The 24,830-nt window shown below is 44.6% G+C and overlaps 1 protein-coding gene across 3 annotated transcripts in view; it reads right to left on the bottom strand.

Moving 5' to 3' along the window:
- The window catches only part of SAAL1 (serum amyloid A like 1), an 887,265-nt gene that overhangs the window by 686,471 nt on the left and 175,964 nt on the right, over positions 1 to 24,830 (bottom strand). For all 3 annotated transcript variants that reach the window (XM_069623790.1, XM_069623789.1, XM_069623791.1), the window contains one exon: positions 4,015 to 4,098. In XM_069623790.1, the coding sequence (XP_069479891.1) occupies positions 4,015 to 4,098 (84 nt within the window). The remainder of the gene's footprint in view (positions 1 to 4,014; positions 4,099 to 24,830) is intronic.

Below are 24,830 nucleotides of genomic sequence, written 5' to 3'. Positions count from 1 at the left end.
CACTATTTTGATGTGGTATTTTGCAGGGGGGTAATCTTTCCTGCTGCATGAATGTGTGTCTTTTTGTGACACAGCATTGGGGGTCTTCGAGTAGGTAGCGATGCACACAATGTAACACTTCCAGGTGAACAATCTCAGGCTGGTATGTGCCAGGGCTGTGTGCACTCCGCAGGGGTGTGATTTTAGGTGAAGTAATTTGCCACAAGCTGGGTACGGGGTGCCTCACCACGTGCCCTTTCACCTCCCATGCGCAGCAGCCATGCATGTGGTTGGGAATGTGGGGGCACCACCATGTCCACCAGCATGCACCGGCGTGTTGCAACGTTGTGCAGGACACATGCTGCCACTATGATCCTGCACACTACTGGGGGTGCGTATAGCAGCTGCCCACCAGAGCGGTCATGAGAGCGAAAGCGTGACTTGAGCACTCCGAATGTGCGCTCCACTATGTCCCGGGTTGCAATATGGGCTGTGTTGTATCTTACCTCGGGTGGTGTGGTGGGGTTCCGAATTGGCGTCATCATGTAGGTGCTCAGAGGGTAGGCACTGTCTCCTGGGGAGGTGATAATGGTTCTCATTAGTGGGGTTTTCCCATTTCTCAGTTTCTGATATGCATACATGTACAGAGGCATTTATACCCACCAATTAGCAATGTGTCTCCATGCCGCCCAGCTTCCAGGTCCCGGTTTAGGGGTGACATTCTGAAAATGAAACTATCATGCTTGACCCTGGATAGTTGGCATATACTGAAGTGATTATTCCCTTGGCATCACATACCACCTGCACGTTGATTGAATGCCAGTGCTTGCGGTTTCGATATATGTGCTCAGTGGCCCTGGGAGGACGTAGAGCCACATGGGTGCAATCAATGGCACCTAGCACTTTGGGGAAGTGTGCCACCCCATAAAGGTCCTGGACCACGGCCTGCCTTTCTCCAGGTGTTGTGGGCATGTATATGTGCCTGCGCACTGAGGGGCGTGTAGTCATGATGGCCAACACCTGGTGTAGGCAGCGTGACTGCGTGGCCTGTGACGCACCCCCCACTATGGCACTTGTCCGCTGAAATGACCCAGTAGCCAAGAAGTGTAGTACATTGAGCACCTTTTCCAAGGGGCTCAGTGCTTGGGAGCACAGGGTGGGTGATGTGAAGTCATCCTCCCACTCCCTGACCAGTTCTAGGATTATGTGTGGTGGAAACCTGTACCTTCCATACACCTGGTCATCAGGCATCCCAAAAAAGGCTGGTCCTGGGTAAGAAAATGCAGGGCCTGGCTATCCTCCTCCTCCTGCAGTGTCCCATGACCACTGTTGCGAGGAACGGTATATTCATCGTAGCGTCTGAGCTTGTTTGTTGCTTGCGCGCACTTTTATGCTGCGCGGGGCCGCTTATGCCTGCTTCCTTCTGGCATACGCGTTTCCGGATTAGCGCGTCTTTTTTGGCGCACGCCTTTCCCCTGTTCGATTCCATGAATATGTGTTGTTGGCGCGCGTGTGGGCGTTGCGAGCATTTACCTCCTGTACTTCCCCCGTAATGGCCACATTTTCGCGTGTTGTGCCCCGTGTTCCGCCCATTTTTGTTGTGTGCGCTGCGCTATGTGCGCTTTCCCTGTGCGTGTAGCGCACGCCGTTTAATGACGTGTGCACCCGTGTGCGCCAACCACGATTTTAGCGCATATCCCAGGATTTACACGTGCACTGAATTCCATGAATCGATGTGCGTGGCTTTGACACGCGTGCGCTGCGATTTTCACGTTTGCGGTGCGATTTTCCCACTTGCGCTCCCCTTTTCGGCGCACATTTATTCCATGAATATGCCCGTAAATCTAAAATGGGAGCAAGCTACAACCATCAAAAAATAATAATACAGTCCTAGTGGAGTCTAGTCAAATAAAAAGGGCCTATACAAAAAAAAAGCTATTGCCAATCCTTACCGCTATGCTTCAAATAGTGTGGGATAAGGTTCATAAAAAAAGAAACACTCACAAAATGATAAGCCAGGATGTTTAGGCCGTTGGCTGCCCTTCCCCACGTTTTTAGCATGGGACAACGCGGGTCACTCGAGCACAGGACACTCTTGAGCTTCTTCGGCACAAAGTCACAGTTCCTTTAAGCAACAGCAGGGCCTTCTATATCCATGTCTCTTTTATTCAAAGTCTCTTGCCTCAGAGGGCCTGATGTGTCAGAAACAACAAGAAAAAAAGTCCCTTTCCAAATATCCAAGTCGGGCGATTCACTCTTCACCCTGGATCCCCCTTCAGCTGGGCTAAGATCCTATTTTCACAAATAGCTTCTCAGTCGGGTTCAAACCAACTTCATTTGCAGTCATCCCTCAGTCCGGTTCACATTTGCCACAGCAATAGCTTTTCGGGTGTGTTACTCTTCACCCAGGATCCCACTCTTCTGGGCGCAGACCCCTTTTCTACAATTAGTCCCCCTCAGCCGGGCTCAGACCAATTTCAGTTTGCAGACAATCAAAGACTTTCGAATGTGTACAGGATTCAACTTAACCTGTTGCAGGACCACTTCGATTTCATAGTTCAATCATTTTTACATGCTCAGGGGGGTGTACCAAACGGACCTTCGAGTGAGCACCCATGTGGCGCCGGACCACTATCTGGTACCTATTTTCGTTTCATAAAGTTCAAATCGTATACAAGTTCTCTTTCTTCATACAATGTTGCTGCTTGCAAACTTGAGCATAACACAGTCCGGTCTACTATCAGTTTCTCCAACTCACCGGCTGTGCTGAACTCGCTGGCGTTGCTTTGCTGTCAGAGTGAAGAACAATACCACAGTGGCAATCGCTTCTCTCTGCCTTGGCTATCTGTCCCTTTGCCACACACTACACTGTTCGGCAGATGCAATTCCCGGTCTTATGTTTCTTTTCTTTGAGGCTTTTTGAAAGTCACAGTCCTTTGTTGAAAAGGGCAACAGTACTTCCTTCCTTGTCGTCCTCACTGGTCTTGCTGCCTTTCTCCTCGGTTTAAACTGCCATCTCAGAATTGCTGCTTCCTTGCGTGTTTTGCCTTGCTCAGAGTGTGCTTCCGTGCTCCACCGTTTATCCGTGTGATGGAAGTCAGGTGTGTGTGTTATTATCAGTAATGACCTGACCTCTGCCTGACCCTTGAATTGGGACATGTCAGGTATCCGGCTCTGGTGTTAGTCTGTTGTCACTCACAATGAACTGTCTGTGAGAAATTGTTTGTGTCGGGATAGGGAGGGTGGGGTGTTTGAGTTTCTAGGTATCCTACCTTGTAAAATGTTGGAAAAAAGGAAGGGAATACCGCGTCTCACCCGCCGTTGTCCCACTTCCACTCCCCGAAGACGCCCCCCTTCCAGGTGATCCTACCGCACTGGTCCACCACCAGGAACTGGATCCAATAGCGATGGCCTTGTCCTGGCCACCTGGATGACAGATCCCTGTGGACTAGCGGGTGAGACACCTTCAGGTTTCTCACATACTGTTATCCAATTTAACTTAATTTATCAATGTGAAGGATGAATGGTTGAGTGAAACCTTTTGGGATGTGGATGTGTGTGACCTGCAGGTAGAAGCAGACATCAATAGCAAGTTATAAATTCACAGAAATCTGCCTTATACAGAAGAACAGAAATAAGCTGTAGCAGAAGAATCGAAGGAGTGATGGGAAGGAGGACTAGAGCAAAACACAAAAAGGTAATTAAGGTTGAATGCAGGGAGAAGGGCAAAACACACTTAAAGGAAAGACAAAGAAAGATAAATATAGCAAACGGACAACGATGGATACAGCTAAAGTAGAAGTATAGTGTCTCAGTCAATATGCAAGAAGACAAGTACACACACACAGATGATGGTAGGAGGATTATGTGAAGGTACGAAGAGGAGAAAAAAAACAAAGATTTGAGGATCATAGCCATGATAATATGGAGGAAAGAAGACAAGCTTGAATACGATCATTCAAATAAAAACTAAACATATTTCAAATGTTACGGTTAGCCATTGGACCAAAAGTTAGCTCATTCCTTTATACTTACAGTGAGTCGCTGACACTTGGATTTTGCAATCACGCCCAACAATATTTCAGGAGCATTGAACTCTTGGAGAAATAAAGTGACATCCTGCAATAAGATAAAGAATTTATCATCTCAGGACAAAATAGAAAATAATTTGAAATCGCAACCACATTTTCATCCACTTAAAATCTTCTAAACCTGTTAAGTTAGGTGGCTGGATGGTTAAATTTGCCACTTGATTTTGGTACCTAAACTCATGCATAGATCTTTGGCTCAGCATGTTCATATTCTTTGATGCAATTGAACAGGGGCCCAAAAGCTATGGCTCTCCAGATGTTTTGAACTACAATTTCTATGATCACTCACCATGGATTCTGCTGTCTAGGGATGATGGGTGTTTGGCTATCCAGATGTTTTGGACTAAAAGGTTGCAAGCTACTGCATTAGAATGTCATTCCAGAGGGTCTTTTCAAGACCATTTGTTTACAGGCTACATTTTTTGGTTTGCATATACACACGAAAAGCCCATTAAAAGGGAAGCTTCATCCATGGTAAAAAAGGGAAAAGGGGGTCGGGGGGTACTTCTCAATCTCAGATTTAGTTTAGGGTTCGAAATTGAGGGGAGCTGGGAGCTATTTTTGGCTTCGCAGGTCAACTTAAGTTGAATAAAGGCTCCTATGTGATTTAAACTCTGTGTTTTGGACAATCTATAAATACACATTAGGACACATCTATACACCATTTAAAGCATAAGGGGTCATCCAGAATGGACAAAATGATATGTTTGCATCGTATGTAGAAGTTAGATTTATGGATGCTATGTACTAGCTCCTCGTTCCCCAGTGGTAGGTCCTAATCACTGGTTAATGCTGGATGCCGAGGAGCTGCTTTTAGCTCCTGCTTATCCAATCTTAATTTCGATCCATGTAGTTGGGTTGAACTTTTCACAATGTTGCTATTATATGCACCTCATTAAAACACACATCAAATTAAATTAGCTAAAGCTTCCATACACTGTCTGCAGAATGTGTCTACTGTGATGAATGTTATGTATTTGATGTTTAATTGTGACGGGCAGATATTCAGTGTTAGAGTGTTTTCCTTTAGCAGGGATGGTGAGGCGTTCGATGAAACAGATGATCTAATAAAATGGCAAACTTTGAAAAATCATCTAAAAGTTGTCCGCCTCACATGTATGACCCCCTCACACTACCGTATAACAGACAAACACAATTCCGTTTCCAATTATTACATCATAGCTTTGTTGTAGTAAACAATACATGCATGCCAACCTGTCAGAATCGTCTAAAATAAAGATTTAAAATGACTCCCCAATTCAGCAAGGCTGACGGGATGTGAGAACTTCCAGATTGTCTTTCAGATCACAGAGGTAGACTAAAGTAAGCAACTAGTCTCTTTTAGATGAAGTCTTTGGGGACAGCCATCACAAGCTGTCCCCAAAGCCTCTGATGGCTTCGGGAACAGCCTGAAGCTGCCCCCGAACAGCCAGAGCAAGAGTAAACTTAGTTGCAGATTTGAAAAACACAGAATACACATTCACATCACATCTATCTTCAGTTAAAATTGGAATTAGAAGTGTTGGTTTTATGAGTTGTTCTTCTATAGCACTTCATACTGTATTCCTCCCATTATCCCATTTTATGGCACTCAATTTTACAGTTGATGGAAGGATGAAGAGCAAATCAGCTCTGCCACAGGATATGAATTTGCAAGTGCAGGTTGTCCTTTTGTTAGACAAGTGCTTTACTTAGGAGTTATCCACCTTGACAGTCAACTTGATTACTTTCAAGACGGCCCTTCTTCCCACACAATTTGCCATAAACTGAATGAGCATTTGAGAGGCAGTATTAAGTGGTTCCCCAGTAACAAGAATTGGCAAAGCCAGTAGGCCAAGGGTTGTGCAGAGTATCAATGTATGCATTGGCAGAGTTTGAACGGATGCCTGGTTTGGGATGTGTTTGTAGTTTTGCAAATGTGTGAAAGATTTGCATATCTTCAGATGTTTCAGTGAATGTATTCAAGGTTGGAGCTTTGTATGAAGGAGGACTCCTGTTTTGTAGTGCAGAAAGGCACAGTATACCGCAAGTTTTCCTTTTTGTCTTAAAACCTTTTAATTTAGGCAAGGTGGGTTGGATACGATGACTAGGGTCACTTCTTGATCTCGGTCGGCTCATGATAATTGTCAGCACTTCTTTAATAGCTCTGGTTTATAGAGAGGTTTAGGCATTAGAGACTTCTTTTGACATGTGTGACTGACTGAATAACTTCGACTCGGGATTAATCCAGGGACTGTCACTGTCTCAAATTCATGATGATCAATTCCATCATCCAGTGCCAGTTCGACCAAGGCTAGGGAAGGTTGGACCAGGAGGGCAAACCCCTGCTTGTAGATGCTGGAAAATAACAGTTTCTTCCCATGGCCTTAGTCACCCTTTCTCAGTGTTCAACATCTACTAAACAACTTTCCTAAGTCTTAAGCTTCTTTTCTTTTCTCAGCCAAATTCTGCAGCTAGCAGTCTCTATCCACATGCCCCTACTAATTTGGTGATACTTTACACAGTGTGTGCCACATGGGAATAAAATATGGTTGGCTAGCCACCACAATGTGAAGCACTTAGCCAAAAGGTTGAGGTAGGAGAAGGCAGGTTTTCTCCTATTGAGATCTCCTAATAAAAGAGTTTACTTGTCAGATTCTCCTTTCAAGTATGCAAATGCACCTTGTGGGTTGATTCAGCATCTCAGAATTGCTAGCGCGTCATATATATCCATGTTTTATGGCATTTAGGAAGGGTCTGGAATGCCAGGACAGGCTTGCTTCTTATTGCTAATTTGGGACTTGATTGTAAATCTATCAGTGAATTCTTGCTGAGCACAAATAGTTGGGCCACATAGCATATAGATGTGGCTTCTCATCACCTCTGAAGCACCTCTGATCAGTTCCATTTGTATCGTTCCATTTCAGATTTCAATCTTACCTCATAGTTCTACATGATCCTCCTTTTAGGGTGGTTTTCAGATTTCCTTTGATTGGAAACAGTATTGGGGGCAGTTGTAGAATGAAAGCGCTATGACAACAGACTGAGTCCAGTTCTTGGGCTTCAGATTAGAAGCTGCATCCCCTCCAACTCTCCGCATGCTCAACTACCCCTTCCTTTTTTCAATTGAACTTAAATGATTTTCAACCAAAGAAATACTCTGGCAATTAAATGTAGTGCTGTTAATCATTGCTACAACACATCCTTATACATAATAAAATAATTTAGCTGATATATGTACAATGTCAACTACCATCCTATTTTAGTCCAGAACACTCAATGTTGTTGATACAATCAATATCACGTATAAGCATACTTCCTTACTAGTGACAATGGTAATTATGAACATTAATAATCAGCTCACTGTGATTATCGCACATCAGACTACTGTAGAGGGAGAAAAAAAAGATTTCTACTATTAAAGTTGACATTTGAGTTATTAATTAATGGGAGCTCACAAAGTTCCAGGGATCAATATCATGCAGAGGTAATGTGTGTATATCTGAATAGACAAACCAACATAAAAGGTCTAGGAAAATTGAACTGCAGGCAAGTAAGTTTCTAGCGGCAATAACCCATGGAATAGCAGATTACTTTTAAGAGCTTTGTTATTATTTTCTCACATTGGATCATTCAAATGTATCGAGCCATCATATTCGTCAGTATCCCAAATGTACAGACAAGTCTTTCCTTTTCCATCATGAGGGTGGATGCTGATAACCATTACATTCTGCAAACTGTTTGTATACAGCCAGCCCAATTGAGAAGATGTGTTTTACTTTATGCAAGAGGTTGGGGAACAACCCTTTCAGACTATATCGGGCAAACTCGTCAAAATGTCTATATCCTCACTAACTTGCTTCAATAAGCATGAAACATTAGGGTATTCCAATAAAATATGGCAATATGAACCCTCAGAGTGTCTACATCTCAGACTGTTCACAAGGTTGGGTGATGCCTAATTCATGTAGAAATGCATTTGGGGTGTAAAATATTGAATTTCAACTCTTTGAATTCTTCAAAACCACTTTAACATTCAAACATGCATGTGGGTCCAATCTGAATCAACAATGTCTCTGTGTAAATCCACGACAAGTGTTCTCTGCATTTAACCAAGCCCAATGACCATGGTAAGAGAATTGGATGTTTTGGGTATCTTGGGAATTCCGGCCCATGTCTCCGACTACTTTAGTTAGCTTAGCAAGTTGTAGGAAGCAGCCTCCATAAAAAGGTTCAAAAGTACACATCTTTGTAGGGAGGAATACATCATGCATATAATCACATACATTATATATCCACCGTTGACCTTTGAATTCAAGTCCAACTCAGAGAAAGCCTTAGCAACAGGTGGAATGATCCAAATCGGACACTCCTTTCTGAACGGTGTTTACTTCCCATTTGTAGTACATGCAAGCTCAGATCTGGCAGTACAGACTAAAGAGCTAATGTCCAGACAAGGCACTCAAGGTTATTTCTGAAATCAATTTATAAAAGTCACTAAAGCGGTTCTCAGTGCTTCTCAGGATTGTTTCCCTCCATAAACCACAGAGATAATTTGTAGTAGAACAACCAGATAGTACATAGCAAAACCTGGAGCACCTAGTCCACCATCCTCACAAGGTCTTCGTAAATGTATGGAGGGGATATTTTCTTCGACCATGTATCCAGTACAAATACACATTCATTTTGTCCAACTTTAAAAAAAAAAAAAGAAAACCAGAACATAAATCCAACTGTGACCTCAACCTTGAAATACATTTCCCTACAATAATGCTTTCGGGACATGATAAACACTTTCATAAATATTGAAACAAGCCAGTAGCCCGGGGAACGATAGGCAAACTCTCCATGATGAAATAAGACAATGTACCCAGTGGATGTATGCAGAATTTATCATGATTTATTCGTAATTTGAAGGAGAAATCATAGCATGCAATTAGTTCCAACACATCCAGCATTATATTTGATGGATGTTGCTGAAAAGAAGCAGATATTCAGCATACAATCATCAGCACACATCGCTATAATAAAACGCCAACAACTGTTCTACCTCTGCCCCAGAAAGGTAAATGAAGAGCATTAGCCAAAAGGTTTGACAACTAAAGCGAAGAAGCAAATAGTAGAGGTTGGAAACGCTTGCCTTGTTCTGCCTCCCCTCTCCGACACAAGCTACCCAGTACGAATTCTAGCCCTCGCTTGGTATAAAGCAGACTAACCATTTTCAAAAGCGCAAATCGATAGAAAACCGACTCAATGCCCTGGCCGGGGGGGGGGGGGGCGATAGAGTAATCCTCCAAGAGACGCACCTATTAGCGACAGACAAGCACTGCATCAGATTCAAATGATTTAAAAACGCCTACTTTGCCACCACAGGGGAGAAAAAGCGGCGGGTAGCAATCCTGCTCAGCAATAACTTCCCACTCTTAGAGCCCACAGTAAAAAGAGACCCCGAAGGCAGGTACCTCCTAGTAAAAGGATATATCTCAGAACAGCCAATTACTATAGTCGGGATCTACGGTCCCAATACTGGCCAAGATAAATTCCTGCAGGGCCTAATCCCAATACTATTAACATTAACAACAGGACACCTCCTCATCGGTGTAGACTTTAACATGGTCCTGATCCCCTAAGACACAAACCTCCCCCCCCCCTTCTAACTCTGATTACGCCCGGGCCCTATCCTTTGCTAAGCTCTTGCAAGAAACAGAAACAGTAGATGCATGGAGGCTGGCAAATACAGGGACCAGAAATTACACCTTATATTCCAACGCACACGAAGGCCACTCACGGATAGACCTAATCTTAATCACGGGGACCCTGTTCCCATGCATGGTGAAAATAGAAATCCACACCCGGATGATCTCTGATCATGCCCCAGTATCAGCAGACCTATCAATAAGAGGTTCTCCCGTGCCTCCCCCAAAATACTGGAAGCTAAACGATTCTATACTATTAGACAAAACTATTAAAGCAGATGTGAGGGAATCGCTAACCAACTATTTTAAAGAAAATATAACTCCCGACGTATCCATCGGGACAACCTGGGACACCATGAAGCCCATGGTGAGGAGGACAATCATCAGTGCAGCCGCTGAACAATATAGGATCTCTAAGATCCAAGCATCCGCTCTGGAACTAAAAGTCTCAAAACTGGATAACGACCTAAAAACTCGCCATACCAGGAAATTAGAGAGGGAACTGAAAAAAGCGAGAATAGCATTGGAAATCCACTGGGCGGACCGCTCAGTCAAAGACCTTGCATACACTAAACAGTTCTGCTATAGTAAAAGTAAAGCAAATTGCATGCTCGCCTATAAACTGCAACGGGTGCTCAAGAGGAACAACATAGCTTGCCTCCTGGGGGAGGATGGCAAACCCTGATACTGAAAAGATGAAAGCCCTATTAGCCCACCATAGTGCAATCATGTCCAGCCCGCCACCCCGCTCGGGGAACCAACCAAAGAGCAAGCAATATTTTCAGTCATTCATAGCACCCAACTTTAAGCCCCAGCTAGAGGCCCTAGAAATCCCAATATCGGCAGAGGAGGTATCGGATGCCATAAAATCCCTGAATAGCACCGCACCGGGCCAGGACGGGACGGGCTAACAGCAAAGTTTTACAAAGCTTACGCTTAAATCCTATCCCCACAGCTCACGCATGTATTCAACTCAAATTTGGATTCTGGGAAAGTGACCAAATCTATGGCGGAATCGCTCACCATACTAGTCCACAAACCAAGGAAAGATCTCTAGCAGGTGGCCTCCTACAGACCGATAACACTCATAAACGTGGATGGGAAGATCTACTCTAAAGTCCTAGCATCCACACTGTGGAAGGTTCTCCTAGATTTGATAGACAGGGACCAAACAGGGTTCATTCTGGGGAGGGGAACACACAACAACATTAGAAGAACGCTAGACCTCATTGAAAGTGCCAACCGGCGGGAGGAGAACTCTTGGTCATCTCCCTAGACGCTCACAAAGCGTTCGACCTTGTAGATTGGGAATATATCAAGCACACACTTGTACATCTGGGTTTTGGCCATAACTTTAGGAAATGGATAATGGTGAACTACCAGTTCCCGACTAACTTAGAGTGAACGGGAGGAGATCGAAAAATATAAAAATAACTCAGGGTACACGTCAGGGCTGCCCGCTATCTCCCATGGTGTTCGCATTATCAATGGAACCATTTGCTGGAAGAGTCCGACAATCGCAGACATACAAGGAATCGCAGCGAGAGGCAGGGAATTTAAAGCAGCATTATACGTTCTAACAATAACCCATCCGAACACTTCCCAGGAGCCCCTACTGAAGGAGCTCGACACATTCGGGAAATCTTCAGGGTAAAGTATGACAAATCCTCAGCACTGGCGATCAATCTTACAAAAAAGCAGAAGGGAGAGCTAAACCCCAAACTCCCCATCCCATGGGCTGATGAAGCAATTGGATACCTGGGGGTTCACATTCCCAAAACCCACACCCAGATCTACCAGAGCAACTTTCCACAACTGTTCAGGGTTGGGCAAGGTAGCTGCGATCAAAATGAACCCGATTCCCAGATTACTCTACCACTGCCTAGCACTCCCGACACATCCCAGAGAGCGAGCTAAACACCTTACAGAGATCTATACTAAAATTTGTCTGGGAGGGGAAGAAATCCCGAATAGCAAAACAGATCATGACTCGGGGCCGAAATACCGGGGGATTGGGAGTCCCAGAGGTGTCCAGATCCAGGGCAGCACAACTATTCAACGCGTTCACATGGGCGCAAACCTCAGATTCACCACTCTGGAAACAGGTAGAAGAAGCATGGTGCAAACCCCGCTAGCTGACCTCAGGCACATACAGACTCTGAAAGTCCAGCCAAACTCAGGTCCCCTCAAAGCAACACACAATACGGTGGCAAATTGGAAAGCAGCAGCTCTGAAATGGGGATGCACAGGTACCCTGGACCCGCTCACACTCAGAGCTTTTCCGCCTGGCAAGCCGGGGGCCTTCGGACGATCTCAGACTTCCTAGAGGGGGGGTAACCCACTCACATTCGAAGGGTGCAAGGCAAAATTTAAAATCTCAGAAGGGGAGAGGTTCAGATACTCTCAGATCTGTCACTGGCTATCTCAGAAGATGGTTAAGGAGAAGGGCTCTAGGGACCTCACAGCACTGGAACTGACATTAACATCCGCTCCCCCTAGAGGGAAAATATCCACAATATGTCGGCTGGGAGAGAGACTTGGGGCGAACAATAGACATTGAGACCTGGGACAAGATATGGGCGAGAATGCACAAAAGCACCCAATGCGTCACAAACAGAGTGTGTGTGTGGGTACAAGGTTTGTTACAGGTACTACATAACGACAGCACAGCTACATAAAGCCAACCCAAACATTCCACCGAGCTGCTGGAGGGGTTGCACTGCTGAAGGAACACTATTCCACCTGTTGTGGACCTGCCGGCATGCGGCGAACTACTGGAGAGGAGTGCTAGACCATATAAAGTCGATTACAGGCCTTGCAATTGCCTGGGACCCAGGGATCGTACTTTCGGGAGACACGGGTGATGGGGAACTCCCACTAACAGGCCACACAGCCCGTCTATGTACCCACCTCCTGACAGCAGCAAAAAAAAAAAAATCCCACTGGCAAGGCTCTGGAAAAACCCAGAGGGCCCCTCAATCCCGTTATGGTGGGAAAAGTGTTGGGACATTGATGTGGCCGAGAAGGTCACAACACTGCGAGCAGGGAACTTGAACCAATTTCAGAACATATGGGCTCCTTTCATGGACTTCGCAGTAAAATTCCCTGCCCTCTCCCGAAGGCCCCCACTAACCCGCTGGCTGGAATGAACCAAAAGACCAAGAGATAATACAGAGCCGGCACTCCCCTCTTTCCCCCCAACCCGGAAGGCTGCACACATCTCTAGCATGAACACCCCCCCACCCCGAATAAGACACTATGCTCAGAGCGTGTTATTGTTGCATCTCTGGAATATATGCATTGTCTGATGTTCCTGTCATTTCGTAAAAATTCCAATAAAATGCAGAGTTGAAAAAAAAAGCACCAGGAATTGCTTTAAGACAAGAACTGATGCCGCAGGGATACAGTTGAGAGGGCGGCATACTTCCTAAAAAATCATTTTAATCCCAACATTGAAAAATAGGGAGTAAAATACTCCTTCTGTAAAATCTTAACAGGAGCACTGCATACAGGTATCATATGGTCGTTGAAACTCCTAACCAGGGTTGGATCCCTTCCCCAGGATGAGTTCAGGATTTTGCAAACCAAAGTTTAAATCAAAACAGTTCTTTTCAATAGCCAAGTTCTGCTCCAAATGTAACCAAGTTGTTTTCCCAGCACAAGTCTTTCAATTGGCACTTGAATTGTCTTATTGCCAAAAAAGATTTATCACTCTTTAAAACGACTGTCAAAGTTCCCCAGTTCTTGCTTGATAAATCAAAAGATTGTCTCCACACTTCCAGTCAGTATTCAATATAACTTCCCTTCTTTGAAAAATAACCACTTTCATATTTCTTCTTCAATAACAAAGTTTTGTCAGGATGATTTTAGCACAGTTGATAACACATTAATGGCCTTGCTACTTTCTTTCCACCACAATCGTCGACCACATTGCACTACTTCTAATGTCTTCTTCCTGGTCCACTAACCTGCCAGTACTAACCATTAATAGTCCCTTTCCTGGTATACTCGCCTGCCAGGATAAAACTCCTACCACTACTACAAGTACTCTGTGGTGAGGCTGCTTCCAACTTTCCTACTACAATCGGAAAAGTTAAATTAACACCTATTTCATCAATAAGTCACAACACATTGACAATGTATCTCACTCTGAATAATTTGCACCAGGCATTGCAGATTATATTTCTCTCCTCCTTGATAGATAATTGTTACAAGAGCTTCTATTCTGCCATCTTTATTTTCCCTTAATTGCCTTTCTTTGGCAATATTATCCAATTATAAGTGATCTTTCCTTTAAATCACATTCATCTTGAGTAAATATTCTTCCCTTTTGGCTTTGGCAAAGGTGGTTACAATATTCTTTTATGCTTTGGTCAAATATCCTCCCCTTTTGGCTTTGAGAACAGTGGTTACGTTATTTCTGCAATCTGTCTCCCTTAATATAAAAGTTGTGCCCACTTTGACAATGGTGAATACAATGTTCCTCAATTTTGTGTCTCTTATAAGAGTTGCGCCCACTTGGCTTCCATTCAATAGTTCGGTATTCAAAAATGTTATCTGTGGTCAGCGGTCTGTTTTGGAGAGCCCCAGGGTTACCTGATAAAGTCCAACTCACTGGTCTTTCCGTGCACCTCCAACGGATCTGTTGCTGTTCCTTCCTTCGTCGGGTTCGCACAGGTGTCTGCCAGCTCCGGTAATGTTTCCCTCGCTCATGCCTCCTGTGGCAGGAGTTTTCTCTGCTTCGCCCACACTCCGGTGAACGCCATACACCAGAGTCACACGCACCTACAGGAGAGCTCACCCTCGGGACAGTCAGTCTTTGTACCACTTCCCGCTGCATTCTACAGGGCTTCCGACCTCTGCTACTTCCACGACAGAGCCTCCCACTTGCACGACAGCAGCAGCTCCGTCTCATTCATCCTGTCTCTGCTACTCACACTACTTTTCCTTAATGGCCTGCACCTGAGAGGGTTTTAAAAATATTTAAACATCCCGCTCAGGTGTAGGTCATTAGAATCACTAGACTGCACACCATTGTTCTACACCTCTTCCCTCTTCCTCGTCCCAGTACTTAGCGCATTATGGGAGTTGAAGTCCCTAATTTTCTTATTTCTTTTAACAGACCACCCTCAATAACAGTCTTCTAGACACAGATTGACATGTAAACATCTGGACCTCAAAGTGCCCATACCGCACTCATAATTGTTAGTGAGATTTGTGCACAAAGCTCTGTTGAGGGCTGTGAAGGCATCAAAAGTGAAAGAGGGTTTCTCACCAAAAGGAAAGACTAGTCTCTCAAGTGGTAGCTGTAGCTGAGCAGTCAAACTTTAGTCAAGCGAGGGAGGAGGTTGTGACGGGTCAGAAATGAGAGGCAGACACAAGGTTGTAATATTCTCAGAGTCAGACATTTTATTCAACATAAAATGGGTTGGAATAATTTCTCGCTAGCCCTATCCTAAAAGAAGAGGTTCCCTGCCTAGGAAACTAAAACCAAGAATCAGTCTGCGTCAAGTAATTAGTAACTTAGAAACCGTCCTTGTCTCCAAAGCATTCTAAACTAACCCTCACACTAGAAAGAAACAATTAAGGGTGCAAGGAAATGTCTATGATTTATGTTCAATGAGAAGTGTTCATAAACAAAACATAAGGATATCTGTATTTATTATTAGGGTATTATGCAGTTAAAAAAAAAAAATCTACTTATAATACTACCGTAAAAGAAACCATCCAGATTAAATCCCCCCAAAAAGAAAACATTCTAAGAACAAACTTTACTCACTCAACCTTCATCTACACACGCAATCCGAATATGTCCATAATATTGACAATTATTTTTCATAAAATAGCAAAGACGATAATATAGGCTTCATCAAAGCCACTCATGAACAGGTTCCAAATAGTCGCTGATGTCAAGTTCCCATCCAAGCCAGCAGAGCTCAAAGACGAGTTAGAAACTTGGAGAGGTACACTGTCAGTAGGTGTTTAACTGTTTCCAAATGCATTTCACCACACAGGTGGCAATATCTAAAGTTTCTCAGGATTTGTATCCAAGCTCCCGTTATCTCATAGGTCTTCATAGTGTTAAATTTCAATCACACATCATCCCATACCAAGGAGTTAGCCAAACATTGAGAGATATATCTTGCAGCCGATTCCCAGTCCTGAATATATTCAATTTAGGCAGCGGCATTAGATGTAGTTGCCAAGTTGACAATTAATTGTTCCCTGCTCAGTTGGTATAGTAAAGTCTTGATTGTTTTCCTAAAGTGATTGAACAGCATTGCAAGAACATTTTTCGGTGCAAATCTAAGCCACCTATCAGCAGTCAGCCTAATTTTCACAAGGAAACTGGTAAGCATGAGACTAGATCTAGAATGCAACACCCTAAACATCAGCCCATTAAATGTAGTTGCTGAAGCATTGACAAACTTCCAATAAGTGATCAAACAGCACAGATCACACTTCATATAGGTACAATATTGAATTCCAGAAAAAACACTTCCATAGCAGAATGGGTAGGCAATCTCAACAGTCTCTTTGGGATAACTGTCTCTGTTTTTACCAGCTCTGTGAGGTTCCCAAAAGCCCAAACTTCAACCCCATATAGCAGGATTTTTAGATATTTGGCTAGATATAACTTGGTCAAAACTCCAAGACAATAGGCCCCACCCTTATGGACGAAAGAACCAATAGCACCAAACAAAACACAAGGATAAATCCAATAAGTGATTTCCAAGGAGAATCCTTAGGCTCCAGAGGATCGTTCCCTTCCCCTGGATTGTTTGGTAGGATGGCAAAATGTCTCTTTTAAACAATACTTCCTTGAGGTCTCTGGATTCAGAATGCTCTTGTTCAAAACATAAGTTCAAAAATAGTCTTCCATTGACTGAAGTATTGACTAGTATACTCCTCTGCCAGAAATCCTCTCATAGGTATTTCAAGTCTCCCGGCATAATCCTCTGCCAGCTATTTTCACAAGAAGTTCAAAGTTTTTACAGATTCAAAAGCTTGGTATGCTTGACTGTCGGGACATCTTTTATGGACTTTGTAGATTCCCTGGTATACTCTCCTGTCAGGTATGTTGCCACAATGTTAAAAGTCTTTGCATAACTTTGGCGGATTACCTGGTATACTCCCCTGCCAGGAATCTTGCTCTGGGGCTTCGCAGATCCCCTGGTATACTTCCCTCTCGAAAATCAACTGCCTGGTATCTTCTCTTTACCAGGACTTTGTATTGGTTTCAATGTACTTTTCAATATACCATCTCAGAATCTGCTTTGTTCCGTTTAATGCATTTACTTAAGGTAATACTTGCTTCAGCTTTCCCTCACATTGACATCTCATTCAAAGGTATTTGTTCAATTTTCGTTGTTTCACTCTCTCTTGTCAGTATTCAAATCTTTATCCTTTCAAGCATCGGTTTAATATTAGGTCTGGTCTGTTTTTAAATTGCCTCTGAGAATTGTCCACAATATCAATCTCATATACTTCATTCACTTGATTATATAGGTGTCGGTGCGGCTCGGTGTCCCCAATGGCTTTGGGCAGACTCATTGGTTGCTCACTGCATCTCTGCCTTATGGAAGGCCTTTTCAGTGAAGATTCTTTCCTGGATTGGCTTCTGACGCGATGCAGATGTCTCCTCAGCATTTTCTGCGGTTCCACTTTCACTCGTTGGTTTCCCCTCTGGGGCCTGGATCGGAGAATGTTGTTTCCCGGCACGACCGTGCCTACAGTAGCTCCGCTGTCCCTCTCACTACTCCCACAGTCCTTTGGGCAAGTCTGCTGCACTTCTCCCTCCTTCGCACCACGTCGCTAAGTATGACTCGTGTTCATGAGCCGCCGCACAGATGTTCCCATCTTCTCTCTGTCAGCTTCCTCCTATATGGTTCTTTCCCATATTGCTTCCTCGTTGGATATTGTGGCTTCCATTTTTAAAGGTCCGAGGCCCTTTAGGTTCAACAGAACTAGTCTGCACGTCAGTCTTTAGACTTGGTTTGGTATGCATCAACTCTTCGCTCCTCTTCTTCGTCTCAGTACTTGAGGCTTTATTGGAGTTGAAGTCCAGAGATGTAATTGGATTTCTAAATTGATGTTCAAGAACTCCACATAAGGAAATATCAGAAACAAAAGATGTTTTATGTGTGTAGTGAATGTTCGAGGGGTACATAGAATGTTGGCTAGACTGACAGTATGCCATTAGAAGTTTGTGTATCATAGGATTTTCTTTAGGGGAAAGGAGAGAATATCACATCTCGTCCGATGGAGTCATCCCTTCCCCCTAGTAGTCATTCTCTCCCATGTGATTCTCCCTCATATAGCCACCCCCAGGGTCAGGATCAGGTAGCGGCTGCCGTCCCCTAGCCATATGGGAGGAGATCACAGTCGGGGAATCATTGACAACTCCATTGGATTCATCACAAGGGTCGGTTGTGAAGTACAGTTAATCCGCATAGTTAACCAAAGAAAACACCCACACTGGGATACTGAAAAATATGCACTTAATTAGAAAATTGAACATAGAATCTCTCAGGTAAAATATGTACTAAAAGTTTAAACATCACAGAGTAATAGAAACAGTGCTGATACAATACGATCAAACCCACTCCTAAAACTAAGGTGTAAGTCAAGTCACAGGAGCAGACAGTTTATATAGGCTAAGGGTTGGGAAGAAAACGGGATCCTAGACACAGTAATAGAATACATTCACAAAGTCATTTTTCAGAGCCCCATGTGCCAATACTGGAAACGGTCATACTAATACGTAAACGTTCAGGACATTTGTATAGCACTAATACAAATGCACACCTAACAGTAAATGTAGGACTTAGAGAGAAAAGGGTAGGCCGGGGTGGGGGGCGAGGAGAGGACTACAAAAGAGTTCCAGGTAAGTTCACAAAGCTCCTTATAGGAATGTGGTAAGTCAGACCTAGTAGACAGACATGTTTCATAAAGATATTTTTGAAGAATTTTTCAAAAACCTTTTATAGTCCCTACTTCTATGATGGATTCCCTATGCTAGAAAATCACGAACTGGTGCTCGTCCCGATGTCTCACACAAATACAGTCCTCTGTCCAAAACTATGCTACCTACCGTCTAACCTACTACTAGAAAAAGAAAGGAGGTGTGGGGGGAGAAAGAAAAAATAAAATAAGCTTCAACTTAGTATTGCGTTACTCCCCTTTTGTAGTGGCTGGCTTCCTAACCCTCAGCCCTGATCGGTTTTGCCGAATTATCAACAATATAAAAAAAGGAAAATAAGTCTTTCAATGATTCTCTGGTTCAAATGCTAGTCACGTCAGGTAGTCCATATAGTCTCAGATTTATCCCTCCTGGGATGAGTTCTCTTGAACTAGATAGGCCGGTATTTACGAAAACAACAAGGTTCACTAGTTGATTCACAAACTTAGCCTCAGGTAGACTCCAAATCAGTTTCACTCCGATGGGTTCTCCTTTCTTTCACCTCCTCATGGGATAGTCGTCTTCTTAGCCTCAGGTGGGGTCTCGCTCCCTCTGTCCCCCCTCTACCTCTACCTCTATCCCTCTCTCCTCTCTTCTCTCTCCCTCTCCCTCTCCTCCTCCTTCTTCTCGTCCTCCTCCTTCTCCCTCCCTCCCTCCCTCCCCATCAGGATGTTGGTGCATCTGTTTCCGCAGTCCCAGTCTGGTCAGGGCTCCCACCCGTGGAGATGAGGCAGAACTCCACGGGCTGTTTGTGTCCTAAGCAGTCACGCCGACTGCATGACTCTCTGCTCCTCTCTGCGAGAGCATGATGCTTGTCTGCGCACACCAGTGTCTTTTGTCTTCTGGTTGCTTCTCTCCTCTTCGGTTAGCGTACAGTGGCATTTCTGTTCCACCCTGGAACGGAGAGGAAGATTCCATTGGTACTAGTCTTCCTCAAGAGGCAGAAACACTACAAGGTCAAAAACCAAGCCACCCTCTTTAAAGGGGCCCTGTACCTGCTGCCAATTTTCGACCCCAGAGATGGTGAGAAGAGTACAGAGGAATCCAGCAAAGCAGATTCTGACAGCATGGGGAATAAAGAGGGACAACTTCTGGGCAATGGACATCCAAGAGGGGGGCACTGCCAACGGGGAGCAGGGGAGGAGGTGGACAGCCTGGGAAGAACACCCAACAGCCAAAATCCAAACATGAGACAAGAGACAAGCCCAGCCCACATTGGCCAAACAGACTCAAAATTGGAGCAGCAGCTTTTCAGTGTCAACATCTTGCAACAGGTAATTCAACCTGCAAACTTCCAGGAACAATCCAGCAGGAATGAGGCAGGGTCAGGGTTTCCATTAGATAAACCCATACACTCATAGGCTGGCTAAAGGCCAGCCATCCAATCACACATCAGTGCACCTAACAAAGGGGTTGTCAGCCAGCCAATCAGGTTGGCCCCAAAATCCGCCATCACACAGGTCCACAGAAACAGGATGGGTAATGGCCTGCCTACGGATAGGCTGGTCTAATTCAATCCAAACCACCAAAGAGGGTGCAGAGCTGGGTTCAGGGTTATCCCACATATGCATAACTGCTATTTCTGGCCTTTTTCTTGGTTTCTCAAGACAAAGAGATGGCCCAAAAACAAAATTAAAGAGAGCAGGACCTCTATTAAAATACAATGGTACCCACCCCAATGGCTACCAAAAAGTTACATTGGGCTACTAATTCAGTATAATCGGCTTGCATCCTTGGTGAAGCCAAAACTACATTACAGCTGCCACCAGCTTGCTCCCCAAAGCCAACGCAGGATGCTAAAAATGTCCATAGGGCCCGAACATGGAGCTTAAAATACACCCCTGTCCCAGCAGACAGATGGGCCACCATAGGAACATATACTCAAAAAATGTTGTAGTGGAAATGGGGCTTCAGTAGAAATGTATCTGCCCTCAAAAAGTGGTCAGATTCTTAAAACCAAGGGGAAACAAAATAAAAGATTCAGGTTTCCCCTAAAAGGCACAGCAGAAACCCCAAAATTTGAATTATGCCCTAGCAATGATCATTGTTAAGACCTGTGGCACTAAATGGAGTCTGAAGCACAAATCTGTATGCTAGAATTGGTGGCTATTTGGTGCTGATAATTTTAGAACAGTTTCCGCATCAGAACATACAGATAAATGTCTTACAGTTCCATGCAGCATATCCAATCCCCTGCACAATATTCTGCAATTTGGGATGGCGTTACCATCTTTAACTTTTCTCAGTTCCGCCTGGTTGTGCTTGGGTATTACGAAGATCCCCAACCCCTTTTGAGGGGTTGGAATGAACGGCTTCTACAGCCCCAATTTAGAGAAACTTTGATACTTCAAATAACAGTGCTGGTGAGCCTAACTGAAGGAGAGGGGGAACTAAAGGAAGGGCTATACAATATCCCCCTATAACCACTGAAATAAGCAATGGGTCAGAAAAATGTGACACCAAGCTTCTGCATGCAGTGCTAATCTACTGCTGACTGGAGACACATGGACGACAACCTCTTGGGGTCTGAGGCCTAGTAGGGTTAATAAAACCTCTTGGACAAGGATCTGCTCTGCGAGAACTGACCCCTCGGAATACCTGGCACCCTTGCAGTACACCATGTCATTTCTAACACATGTCCAACTGGAGGGGTCAAAATGGTGGAATGAGAACTCCAGCAGATTGTGTGCCACTTGCCTAACCCCCCCGCCCCCCCCACGCCCGAAGCCAGATGCAAATATGGCCTGCTTGTCCATAGGGAGATCTGGGATGAAATCTGCAATCCCATGATACAGGCATCAAATGGGCAGCTGCTAGGAGGCCAGCCACATTTGCTTGCCTCAGATGGAGTTCTGCATTTGAATGCACCTTCATCCCACAGGATTATAGAATTATGTTGTCCTTGTTCAGCGGCATCCATGACAAAGAAGAGGGGGACTTAAAATAGGGACACAGCCACTACTACAGAGGAGTGGTGCAGTGGATGTCCCACAAGGACAAACTGTCTCAAGATACTCGTTAATACAGAGCCTCTAATCTTGTGTTGGTAGGCTGTCACAAGTGTGACATTTGCCAGTTCTTGGCTGCTACTTTCAACACATCCTTTTGAAGAGAAAAGTCCATTAAATGGCCTGACTGCATGACTATGACCTCAGTCAAAAATCCACTTTGTAGTTCAACCTCTGCAGAGGGAGGAATGCCTAGAAGTCCACTTTTCCCTCATCTGCATTATCCCTATGGACTGAGGCTGCTCATCTGAGAGAAACCCAAGCGCATCTTCACCCAACGAGGTCAAAGACGACTAAGATATCATCAGTTGGTAGAGGAAATCAACTCTACTGAAGTCTGCTGTGAGAAACTGGAGGGTGTTCTCACTTGAAGACTTCAGGGATCCTATCTTCAGGTGGCCGGGGGAGGGCCATCACGCTTGGATCCTGACCCTGGGGGCGGATGAGCGAGGGAGGATCACCTGGGCAGGGATTCTTGGGACTGAGGGAGGGGCACCCTTGGACGAGACGCAGTATCCTTTGTTTTTGCATACACCTTACCCGACAACCCTTCTGTCTTTGTGGGATAGCGTCATCAGAGTCCCGTCCTACCCCAACCTTTTCCCTTACGGAAAAGAAGACAGTATCATCAGGGGAAACCAAGACCATCGGAAAAACTCAAATGCAAATTTGACCTCTACTTCTGTGAAACCCATTTCTCAGCAACCTTAGATCCAAAACCCCTTTTATGACAAAAATCTACCCCATTTCTCTTTCCCTTTCATAGGACACTACAACTCCCACATAATTCCATTCCACTACTAGAACACCAAAAGACCGAGACGAGGAAGAGAGGAACTAAGGGTATGAAGATTACAAAAGGAAAACACATTGAGAAACACTATGATAGTAGGCTGTCCCACTAATAAGAGACAGGCAGAGTCAGGCAGGCCCAACCCTGACCAAACACCTGCAGCCAATTACAGCCAATTACCAATTCACAGATGTATAAAAGAAGGCGGCTGAGAGACAGAAGGCAGTTGCTCTTGGGAAGCCAGGAGGGAGACTGCAAGGCTGAGTCTGGCCGAGGATCCCTACCTAAGTACCAAGCGAGCTGGCGATGCTGGGCGGTGGCTGGAAGCCAGAGCAGAGAGCTGCTCATAGCGGGACATGTCCAGGCCAGTGCCCAGTCCTCTGGGGCATTCACAAACAGCGGAAGTGCATTCTGTAAAAAGTAGTGCACTGCGTCCTAGGTGAACGACAGAGTTGGGGAGGAAAGACTCACAAAGATGTAATCGCTTCCATTCCGGGTGAACAAAAGAGTTGGGGAGGAAAGAGGGCAGGTGGTGAGACCCTGACCTCAGCCAAAGACAGCACCACACCCTGCCTGTCAGCGCCATGCCACCTGGGAGAGTCTAAGAGAGAGGAACCCAGTGGCATGTGTGTGGCTGAAGCATAACGGAAATGAATTAACTGATTCCAAGTGCATTATGGTACTGGTAGTTTTTTCAGCAAAAGATCAAAACCCTGAAAATGAGTAGCAGTGGTCCGGATGAATTGAGAGTGCCTTTTCGAAAGTCTCTGCGAACTGAATGGGTTGAAGTGGTCATGTTGAGGTACATATCAAACCCTCGCACATTCGAAAGTCTTTGACAGGGAAATGAAAGCAAGCAAGAAGGCTTGTGCACGACTGAGGGGAGCCTACAGTGAAATGTGATTTGTTTGATATGAACTATAAAGCAGGCTTGAGCCTGGCTGAAGGGAGCCTACCGTGAACTTGTGAACTACGAACTGAGAGAAGGAGGTCCGCGCCGACAGAGTGAGACCTATAGTGAATTGTGATATGGTTGAAAGGAGGAGGTCCGAGCCTGATAGAGGGAGATCTACATTAACTGGTGAAATCTAAGAGAAGCTGAAGACTTAGGGAAGGGAATCCCCAAGTCATTTGAAATTGTGGCTTAGATATTTCTTTTGAATTTATTGGACATAGACCTGACTTTGGGGAAGGGAACCCTGAACGGTCTAAAGACCGGTCAGCGAGAACTATTTTGTTTTGGGAACTTTATGAACATTATAACTCAGGTGGGAGAAACCTGGGACACCTTCAGTGAACCGTTGTGGTAATATATTCTTGGTTAGGAACTGAAGAACTGAGGGGCTGATCTGCATGACCCGAGAGCCTATCCCTCGCTAAGACCAACAGAACCATATCCTGAAAAGGAGACCCGGACTTGGGTGAGGAAAACCCAGGGGGTCCTTCTAGAATCTAAATAAAGAAGCAATACTTCCATCCGGATTTTAAAGTTGATGCACCCTTTATGTTGTTTAATAACTCATCCCTCCCCACAGTTATTGTATAGCCTAGGGCAAGTAATAGGTTTATTAGTGTAACTATTATAATTTTGGACAAAACTGACTAGGACGTTTTTATTTTCTCTTACAATGGTCGAGATTACTCCCATTCTAGCATTAGGCCAAGTTAGGAGTTTTTCCAAACCCCTTGAAAACTGTTCAATAAACACCCTTGGACTTGCTCTTTGTGTTGCGTTCTTACTTTTGATACCATGAGTTCCTCACACTGCGTGGAGATGGGAGCCTGTGGAGCTGGCATGGAAGGAGGCCCAATAGGAGGAGGACATGACCTTCTTTACCAAGTTGGTCAAAAACCCACTCATCTGATATGACTGCATGGGTCCCATTAAACAGTTTATTTTTGTTTTTTAAAATGAATCTTGCAAGTTTGGCTCATACCGAGCTTAATCTGGGATGGAGGCTGTCGTAGAGGCCATGGTGTATGTAGCGGTATTCTTAGAATTTTAGAGTGGGTGCCATTAAGGGACAACGAGCAATATTAATACCTCAGATAGTTTGAGGACTGTGGGTAGACTGTGTACTACTACAGGACGGTGAGTGTGCACAGCAATAGTCATGTTTGCAATTCGTTCCTTAAGACGGGTAAATCTCTGCGTGGGGTGCAAATCCAGTGAAAAAGGTACCTCTGTGGAAAGCGCACGATAAATGCAAAGGACCTTGGCTATAAAGCCAGCTGTGTGGGCTGCAATCCCAATATCCACATAAGTAGTTAATAATTCTTTGCAATGTTCAATAAACAGTAACTCAATTCATCCAATAGTGT

The sequence above is a fragment of the Ambystoma mexicanum genome, chromosome 11 (genome assembly GCF_040938575.1).
Source record: "Ambystoma mexicanum isolate Mex_15411 chromosome 11, UKY_AmexF1_1, whole genome shotgun sequence".
NCBI lineage: Eukaryota > Metazoa > Chordata > Amphibia > Caudata > Ambystomatidae > Ambystoma > Ambystoma mexicanum.
The sequence above is the reverse complement of the archived record's forward strand: the minus strand, read 5'-3'. Positions and strand labels throughout refer to the sequence as shown.